The following is a 9,994-nucleotide window of genomic DNA, read 5'->3' as shown; positions in this document are numbered from 1 at the left end:
CCTGGCTGTGGAAGGGTCTCCGTGAACGCCGTCCTCGCTGTCCGTGTTCTGGGATCGCTTTATTGGCTTTAACAACCCCTGGTACAGGCCGAAGTCGGACGTTACCGAAACTTAAAATGTGCGGGGAGCTGAGCGGGCCTCGCCGCTTCCTCGGCTGCACCGGTTGGACGGAGGTACCTGGATGTGCTGCCTTACGCGTTTTAGGTGGCTGTGGGATGTAGTTGCAGGGCATGAAGGCGGGAGGTGCGTCTTTAGATCATTGTAAGTGGTCAAAACAAATGCATTTTATTCTTTTCCTCCTTTCTGATCTGCTTGTGCCTCTCAAATCTTCATTCCGGAGAGCCCTGTACACCTACCTGGGCATTGCCAGTAAACCTGGGCTCCGCTGTGTGCACGGCATCTCCCCGGGACCTCGGGAACAACTGGCTCTGGGCAGAATTACGGTCCTTTTTGACAACTGACAGATGTGAGAACAAGTGGTGCTAGGCTGTGGTTACCTCACTCGGTGCCTACAGGTTTTTGGTGGACTGAGGTGATTTATTTATATTCCTGATCAGCTTTAGGACAGTTTTTTACCTTGTTTTGGGCCAGAAGCCTTGATTTCTCTGCATAGGCTGCATTTCAATAAACTTGGATGGGGATTTTAGTGAGGTCTGTCCACTCTGTCTCTTTGTTCTTCATTTAATTCTAAAATTAACTTAAAGTTTCTCTCCATATTTTTAACCAGGTGGAGGCAGACTTGTGGTTTGCATCAGTGTGTTTACCTGTGTTGTTGGGTTTTGGGTGCCAGTGTAATATGCTGCGAGTAATGCAGTTTATGTGAAAAATTACCACCATCCAGTTATAATCAAACAGGGAAAATGTTTTTATTTTCAGGCTCTGGAGATACAGCCAGAACTTTTTGTTCACATGGCAGCAGCAAACTCTACTCCCCCTGGCTCTCTGGATCTAAACCAGCCTGGATTTGCAAAGGAGATCCTGGGAACTAAACTGGAGGTCAAATACCTCTGCTCCGATTGCAAGAATATATTGAGGAGGCCGTTTCAAGCTCAGTGCGGACATCGCTACTGTTCCTATTGTCTGAAGAAAATTATAAGGTAACTTTTGTGCCTTCAGTCTGAAGAAAAAATGATTGAAAAGGAGAGAAAAGTCTCATTTTCGGGGCCTTCTCGGCGAGGGAGCTGTGTTTAATCGTTGAGGTTCAGCATCAGGTCTTCTTTAAGGGAATGTGTAATCTCTGACTTGCTTTTATTGTTCAGGGGGTTGCTTCAGAGTTCCCTTTTCCAGAATCTCCCGGATTGTTTTTGCTGTTCAGGTGGCGATCCAGGTGGATCACCCATCTCCTTCAGTCTTCCTCACAGCTACTGAAGGAACTTGCTCCTAAAAGTCATCATATGGTTGTCGTGCCAAAATGTGAGAAACTTAAGCACATTCTGGCTTTCAGAAAAGTTTCTTAATATTCTGTCTCACTGTTGCCTTTAAGTGAGTGAAGTTGCATAGAGAAGTTAATCAGGAGAAGAAAAAAAATTAGAATCAGAAATGGGCGTCAGAGATACACATGAGCAAAGGCTTAATGTGTTGTTTTAAAAATAGGAAAGTGCTTTAATTTTATAAAGTTACCAGAAATTGTTATATGGTTAAATCATAAATCAGTCTCTTTTTGTTGTGTTTGATGATTATTTTTCTGTCTGCTAGTGCTGGACCTCAAAAGTGTGCCAGCTGTATTCAGGAAGGAATATATGAAGAAGGAATTTCTATTTTGGAAACAAGCTCGGTAAGTAAAAATGCGTTTTAAAAAATAAAGAAGCTCACTGGTGTCATTAATACCACTTGCAGTTTTTGTTTAAAACACAAGTTCTGAGAATCCCTTATTCCTAGGAAACGTTTTATTCAGTAAGTTATGATAAATGTGGTGGACTCCCCAGCTTCTAATATCCAGGTCATGTTAATATAGTGGTGGCCTACTTAAACGCTGTGATAACGATTTGTTTGCCATTAGCACACCTCTGAGGATGTGATGTGGCAACTGGCCTGGGAGGAGGCTTAGTAAAGTCTTAATAAAGAATTAAGAGACCCAACCAAAACTGTAACCCCTCAGTAATTTTTGTGGTTTGCTTGTTTTTTCCATTTTAGGCTTTCCCAGACAACGCAGCTCGTCGGGAGGTGGAAAGTCTGCCTGCTGTCTGTATTAACAGTGGCTGCACTTGGAAGGGGACTATTAAAGAATACGAGGTAAAGATCAAAGCAAGGCTTTCGATGTCTGCATCCTTTTTCTTTCCTCTGTGTTTGGGGAAGGCTCAGGTGGTTTTGCTTATCCGCTGACTGGCGGTGTGGTGGGAGTGGTGGTGGGAGCTGTCAACTCCCCAAACTTCACTGTAAGCTGGAGCGATTTCTTGACTGAGCTAGGTTTGCATGCCCTGCTGAGGGCACAGGCTGAACTGAAACAATTTCAGATTTGCTTGTGATCCCAGGCACCAAGCACGTCCCTTCTGTGGGAACCACCTGCTCTAACTCCTTTCTGCTATAAAAGAAAAGCGAACAGTCAAGAAACTGTGCTGTGCCATGAAATTGTTGTGAAGTTCTTGGCGTTACGTGAACCTAAAACCTACTTCAGACCCATGGCCTGGCCACGATCCTGTTTCCAGCCAGCTGCCCCCATAGCTACCAGGGCAGTGGGACTGAGCGTTATTCACTGGCTGGCCACCCGTCGCTCCGAGCTGTTCTGGGCCACGAGCCTGCTGGACAGGATGGTTTTGCCACCCCTGCTCTTCTCGAGGAGCCCATGAGCTCTTTAATCCAGGCCTTCTTTTTGTGACCCTGGGCATTTGGTCCTTAGCACGTATACAGTTAACGTGCTTCATGAGAGGTGTGTTCTTGCTGAGGATGGTGGTGGACCCTGTGCTTTCCAACAAGTCAACTCTGCTGTGGCGATTTGCATTGTTAAAATGCATTGGCATTTAGGAGTGAATGTCTATTCACCTGTGAAGCTTTGGTGCTCCTGAAGAACAGTTTTGTCATCCCTCTTGGAATAGAAGAACAACCGCATGGGAGGCCTGAGATAAGAGGAATAAATTTTATTTCCCTCTAACACTTGCCCTAGGTAAAGATTGTAGCCCTGTAGTTCGTGGAGCTTTGGTAGTGACTGATATGTGTGTCAGGAAAAGGTTTAACCTCAGTCTATCTAGGCTAATGTTTGGATTCTCTTTGCAATGCCGCTGCAAGATGGCAGGAAGAAACAACAGCTGTGGATCATGCCTGAGTTTTCTGCCTAGCTTGCTGAGCCTGTTACCAGAGAGATGCTCCTGCACCTCTGCTTCCTAGACCTGCTGTTTAGAACCTTCTGCTTCTTTACGCTAAAAGTTCAGTCCAAAAGATGAGGGGTTTCTCCTGCTGTGAAACCCTCATTCATAGATCTGTAAGTGGCTTATGGTATGGATGTATGACTGAATAAATGTCAAGTTAAAAGCTTAACACTGATGCAGCAGAGAGAGTTTGGGAGTTGCGTTTCAGGGTACAGTGTGTTTTACTGAGGTTCCGGGTTCAAGCTGTGTTGTTGGTGCCTGCAAATTGTTTGACACACGCTTTAGTTTCAGCTGGTGACCAGTGACTAGAAGTCTGATGCCCACTGCAGCGTTCAAAATGGTGACTGTAGTAAGTGAGCTCATCTCCGTTAGACTGAACCAAATTATCTTTGTCAGCAGCTTCCAATGCTATTGATTGTGCTGTGACTGATGAGCTCTTCTAAACTTTTTCTCCTGGGTTTAAAAAAAATCCTGAAGAGTTCCTGGAGGGCTCAGCAAAAATCATCAGCTGCCAAAGGTCCTCCCTGTGTGGTCTAGAAGTGTTTGAACGCAGGCTTGAGTCCAGCCAGAACTTGCACTAGAAGTTTCAAAAGGCAACGAGCTGTGCTGGGATAAGTCTCCTTGCAAGGCAGCGTGTGTGTGATGCTCCGGGATCTTACGCACAACTGCTTAAGAGTGTCTGAACTGATAAGGCGGCACCTCTTTTTTACTCTCCACCTAATCTTCAAAAGATCCTGTTAGGTGCTTTGCGAAAACAGAGTATGTTTCATAGAGGTGCGGCTGTGGAGTGCTCGGGCTGCGGCTCTGCAGCACTGATCTTGACTGTCAGGGTTTTTGTTAGTCTTGTGCGATAAAAGCGGAGCGGGGATTTCGAGCAGTGCTAATTGGTTCGTCTCGGGATTGAGCTTGCCTCTCCTGCCTACCACGGGCGGCATTCAGTCTAACAGGGGTAAGGTTATTTTGTGCCCTCTTGGAAAAGCTGATTCTTTCCTGGGAACTGGCGGGAGGAGGCAAGGTCTGGCTTGCGTTATCTCTCCTCCCAGCTGCCTGCCAAAGAGCTGTGGCATTTAATCAAGCCTGGCTGTCCTCATGTGGTCGGAGCTTAGGAGATGGTATGTGTGGCTGAGGAGGGCTGATGAAAGGAGGCGTCAAATGACCGCGTTAGCCCGGAGTCTTTCTTGGTACCGTGGACTAATGTTAAACCCTACCTTACGGGTAGGCTTGTTAGTTTAGTGCCGCAGAGTAGAGTTTGCCTCGTGCAGTACGGTTGTATCTATAGCCAGCAATGTGTGTAACGTCCTGCAGCAGCTCAGCGCTCCCACTATGGAAAGTCCCTTGCTGCGCTATTTCCGACAGGACATGGAAAGTCCCTAAGAGCGAATTCATTGTTTGCTAATTTAAAAATCGTGTGTTCGTACTGAGAGAGACTTACTCAGCTGCTATCCACTTACAAATCAAGAGATACTGTCACTTCTGGTTTGCTAATCTTATCAGGGCATGAAGAAGGAAAAAAATGTTCTGCAGCTGAAAAGCTCTAGGTCTTCAACTTCAAAAAAATTAATAAAGCTAATTTCAGTTTTGCTTTTTGTTCAGCAGACAAAAGTTCAGGTCTCAAAGAGACATACAAAACTGAAAGAGTGCAATCTGCTTGGATATGACTTGCACTTCTCCTTAAAGCTGTGTGAAGCACATGAAATATTTAAGGGCTTAGCACATGTCTGGGTTTATAAATGCATTTTTCAGACTTTGTAAATACTGTAAATATTTAGTGGCATTTGAATAAAGCAGTTTGTGGTGAGGCTGTAGGGTTTTTCCTTTTAATCAGTAACCTCTCTTCATGTATAGGTTTCCTGATGAGTCTGCCTGAACGTACATACAGAAAAGCAGGCTGTGGGCAGGAGCCTTTAGATTCAGGTGGAAATTCTGAGGAGGGTTGCAGAAACTAAAACTAGCCTGTTAGAGCAAAAAGAAAGACCAAGAAAACATGTCCTGTGATATCGAGGTAGAGGGAGTTTGTGGTTTCTCAGCACTGGAGCATTTCTTTTCTTGCCTTGCAGTACCTCCAATTGACTATGTCTCTCTTCTGTTGTCTCAGCATATCTTCAGTTGTCATATACCTTTTATTTATGCTTTTCATACCACCAGTTCTCTTTCTTTGCCCCCGACCAGGATTGGGATGGGAGGAGGGGGCTGCAGAGGGGTGTTCACGTGGTCAGCCTTGGCATTTCCATTTTTTACCCCAGACAGAGGTTTTAACTGTGCCCCCTTCATCTCAGGACATACAGAATTATTTGAGACATAAGGAAATGGAATTGTCTAAGTTTTGGAAGGAGAACTAAATTTTAAGCTTAATCCCGACAGCATTATTTAAACTAAGTTGGGGGGGGGACATTGCTAGGAAAACAGATGAGCTCAACTAATGAGGATAGATCACTGTCATCTGTGATGATAAGCTATCCTCATCCAAACTGGAGGGGTTGTGTTTTCCTTGTAGTCAGTTGTCACCATGGTTTTGAAGAGTTCGCTTTAATTGAAGCGTGGAAGGCTGCGGAAGATGCAAAACTCAGAATTTAAGTGACGTTACTCTAAAACCTGTGGTGTTGGAGTGTGTCTGCAGCCCCTTCTGGGCTACATGGCTTCCTGGACCAGGAAGACAAGGTAACTGGGCAGTCCCTTCTTGCCCAGGGTTCCTACTGGAGATGCTGGAGAAGCCCTGCTGCACCTCATGTAGAGAAAACTGTCCCTCTTCAAAAATGCTGCTGGGGGCCCTGAGCCAGGGCATCCTACTGCTTTGTGATGCTTCACCCTTTCATGCCCTCCCTTTCCAGCTTTGCCCCGATAGTTTTTGGTGGTGATTTTCAGCTTAGGCTGAAAACTTCAGCTTCAGGCTTTTGCACATTGCTTAGAACAGAGCTGCTGGTCTTTGAAGCTACTTCACCTGGCTCCTGTTGCCTCCGAAGTCTACTTCTGAGTGTTTTATAGCGGTGTGGTCTGCATGGGATACAGCATTTTAAGTGCTGTGGCAAGCACACTTGATATGCTGTAGCAGGGCGACCAGCCTTCCTTTTAAAATCAGGTACAGCATTTCTTGTCTTTTTCTGAAGGTTTTGGCTCCAAGTTATGGTATGGTGTCAAAGTGCGGTTTGCAGCCAGCTCCGGCCTGATCAGCAGTTTGCCCCAGGACCAGATCACTTTCTTGTGGGAGAATCCCTAATTTGCACATGCAGGTGACCAAAAGGACCTCGTGCTTTGGAAAAAGGGATCTGACACACCGTTACTTTCCAGAGCTGGAGCTGAGGTCCCCAAACAAAACCTGGCCTCCCTTACAGTCCCCGAAGTAGAGTTTATGTAGCTGGCTGCCCAGACACGAGGCAATTTCCCGTCCAAGCCCGTGGTGGGAGGTAAGCCACGGGGAGTGCCAGAGAGCATGCGTGGGAGGGGGTTGGAAAGCCCCAGCTGTAGAGGGTCTGCTCTTAGCTTCTCAAAACAGCTCAGCCTTCTTGTGGTGGCCCATCTAATTAACAGTTTCGGCATCTGCCCCTTGGAAAACGAAAAGCTGTAAGACGCAAGCTTTGAAGCTGAGGTGAGTGCTGTGTGTCCCTTCTAAGCCGTGATGAAACCTCTCAGCATGAACACAACTTCGGGAGTTGTGGAGCAGCACTTCACACCCAGGGGGATGTTCCTGGGGCTCCAGGTGTCTGGCAGGAGCCAAAGCCACAATCACACACACACCCTTGGGCACTTCCAACTCTTTGGACAGCCTAGAGAAATTGGGTTTGAAATGAAGCCACTCACCACAGGCTTGACTTCTCCAGCACGTGAAAGACACCTCCGTGTTGGCTGCAAGGCAAAGAAGTCGACCTTGCCCCTGCCCACCATCTGCACTCGCAGAGCTTGGCTGGTATCAACACCACCCTTTCTAATGTGAAGGTCAGGCAGACCACTGAGAGGCTTCATCCTGAGGCTGTCGCTTTTCATCGGAGCGATTAAGGTGAAGCTTTGCATGCTGGTGAAAGTACTGCTGGAAAGGAGGGAGATCTCTCCAGGCGTGTTGTCCTGGGACCTGGTTGGCATGGGCAGTGCTTTCAGTGCGCTTGGAGCACAGCCGTCAGCACTGCAGCATCTCCTGCGGCTAACGACAGCGGTCGGCTCTCAGAAATAACTATTGGAGGTGAATTCAGATCAATGCTACGAATGTGCCAGCGCCTGCCATCATTAGTGTCATAGTATGATTGGTATTCGCTCCCTGGTGACAGGTTGTTCTCAAGCAGTGACCTCATGACATGTGTACAGCACATCTTGGGCATTTTTCACATCAGCGTGACTGTAACTGTTAATTGTAGCCTAGAAGACCTGTGGAGTTATCTCTGATTAGATGTTCCTGATTGCTTTGTACCTTCCTTACGTGTCAACCAGCTGTTTACGGAGACTTGGTGTAGTCCAACGCCATAATTTTGAATTTCCTTGGCAAGCGCATTTAGTCTTTTTGTTTTGCGATGCAGCTAGCTGCATCTGAGGGGAGGGACACTGCTGCATGAGCTTCAGCTGGCCATGGGGCCAGGTCAGGTTCAGACTCGGGCTTATTTAAAATGCTCTGGGGGTCCGGCCCCGCTCCATTTCAGACTAGAGTCTGTCTAAGAAAATTATTTCTCTGGGATGACGGAGGGATTTGGAGAAAGCATCCTGGAGTGTCCCACAGCTCGCATAGTTCAAAGCAGATAGGGGAAGGCAGAATCTGTTTTAGGAAATGTTAGAAAACCTGCTGCTGCTTTCAAATGTTTGTTGTACCTTCAACCTTCTTCAAAACCTGCTACTGCTTCCACATCCTTATTCAATGCAAGAAATGCTGCTTTGATATCCCTCTACTAATAAACCCCAAATGAAATCTCTGTCTCATCAGCCCTAAAAGCTGATGAACAAAACTGAAGAAAGCTGAAAGCAAAAGTTATTCTGCTGGTTCTGAAAAGAGGCATGAGCGAAGCCCCTGGGAACCCCTGACATCTCTTCTGCCAGTTTTTGTCCTCAACTCTGATGGATGCCGTGGCGTTGGACAGCACAGTAAAGGCGGTGCTGGTTTCCTGTGCCATCGCTGCCATACACACGCCCACTAAAGCCACAAGCAGTTACTGATGGGAACTTAATCTTTGTTTTTGACACTTTCTTTGAGGTTTAATTATTTGTGATGCCAAGTGGACTTGCTTGGATCTCTGTCACCAGCGTGTCCCAGCAAAGGGAGCAGTTTGTGTCTGGCACCAGCTGATGTGATGATCTCGGAAAGCTCCCATTCCCGGTTGGCACCGTGAATTACAGACTGGGCTCCTGCTTCCCAGCCCTGTGTTGCTGGGCTCCATGCAGTAGCGCAAGGACCAGGTGCGTGGTAGCCCAGCCCACCCGTGTGGGGAAAGCTTTGAGCAGGCCTGGCTTAAAACCAGCCTCAGGACTCCCTGATGAGGAGGAGACAGCACAGAAGGGCATGTTGACTTCAGAGGAGCAGGACATCCCAAAGTACCTATGTTTTGTGGCACATTCCTCTCTTGGAGGCTCCGGAGCCCCTGGGGACCTGGCAGAGATGGACAAAGCAACTCATGCTTCTTGGCACGAGGGATTCAGGTTCCCTCGAAACCTAGGCAGGTGTCTCTTTTACATTGGAGACCCATTTTCAGTGTTTTCTCTACAATTCTGTGGGCTCACCCTTTTTCTTGTAGCCAGGCTAAGATTCCAAAGTAGCCGTGTGCTGGATGCGGCAATGCTGGGGCTGGGGACTGCCAAAGCCCTGACGGCGCTCCGGTGAACCCTGTGCCACTTCAGCAGGCTTTCCTCTGCCATCCTGTTAATTTTCCTTCCTTTTCGGTGCTCCCTTCCTGCTGCCAAGCCCTTCAGCTTTGTCTGTGCTTATGGTTGCTGTTGCCATGCTTGGAGGGGACTAATGGACTAACTTTCAAAGATCAACCTGCAGGAGACTGTTTGCAGAAGAGCTGCGGCGTGCGGCTCGCACCAAGCCTGTTCTGCTGCGCCTCGTCTCTCTGTCAACCCTGCCCTTTGCAATAACCTTCCTGCAGGGCTCTGGCAGAGGCATCTCGCAGCAGCTGTTTCAAAGGTTGCTTTTCTCAGCCACCTGCCTTGCCTCTTAGCTGGAGGGGGAGCGTTGTGTCACGCTGATGGATTTCCCAACACCAGACCTCCATAAAAACGGACTTGCGTTGATATGGCAGGTTATGAGCAGGGCAGCTGGGGAGCAGGTGCACCTCCTGCTCTGCCACCACGATACGGGGATAATAATTTTCGGCAGTAGCCTCTTCCATAGTTCAAGTCAAATTTAGCAAAGCATCGAGAGGCGAAATGGCAATCGGATTAAACTGCAGTTTTCCCTTTTGTCTTACTTATGCAGGTGCAGCAGAGCAGCTCATCCTGGCATTCCTTAGGAAACAATCATTGTGTCCTCCAGGGATCAGCTGCTGTTATTAAAACACACTTTTTCCCTATGTGTGCCTGCGCTTTTCTGCACAGCTGCATTGAAATGCAAAACACACTTTTTCCCTATGTGTGCCTGCACTTTTCTGCACGGCTGCATTGAAATGTGCTGCCCTTGCTGTCGCAGAGCTGCTGTGAAGGGAACTGCCCGTTCCTGCTGGTTGAGTGCTAAGGGTGTAAGGGGATGATCCACCTGGTGGATGAGGGACAGGCTGTGGATG

At 47.6% G+C, this 9,994-nt stretch overlaps 1 protein-coding gene across 1 annotated transcript; it reads left to right on the top strand.

The window, feature by feature from the left end:
- Positions 1-879: 879 nt before the first annotated feature.
- LOC104083124 (TNF receptor-associated factor 2-like) lies at positions 880-2,232 on the top strand (the record flags this gene model as incomplete). Its single annotated transcript, XM_009586506.1, has 3 exons — positions 880-1,097; positions 1,696-1,774; positions 2,134-2,232. Coding segments are annotated over exons 1-3 (366 nt in total), but the record flags the coding sequence as incomplete, so codon positions are not given.
- Positions 2,233-9,994: the final 7,762 nt, after the last annotated feature.

The sequence above is a fragment of the Fulmarus glacialis genome, unplaced genomic scaffold (genome assembly GCF_000690835.1).
Source record: "Fulmarus glacialis isolate BGI_N327 unplaced genomic scaffold, ASM69083v1 scaffold12981, whole genome shotgun sequence".
Lineage (NCBI taxonomy): Eukaryota > Metazoa > Chordata > Aves > Procellariiformes > Procellariidae > Fulmarus > Fulmarus glacialis.
Note: the sequence above shows the minus strand (reverse complement) of the source record. Positions and strands in the feature narration are given on the sequence as shown.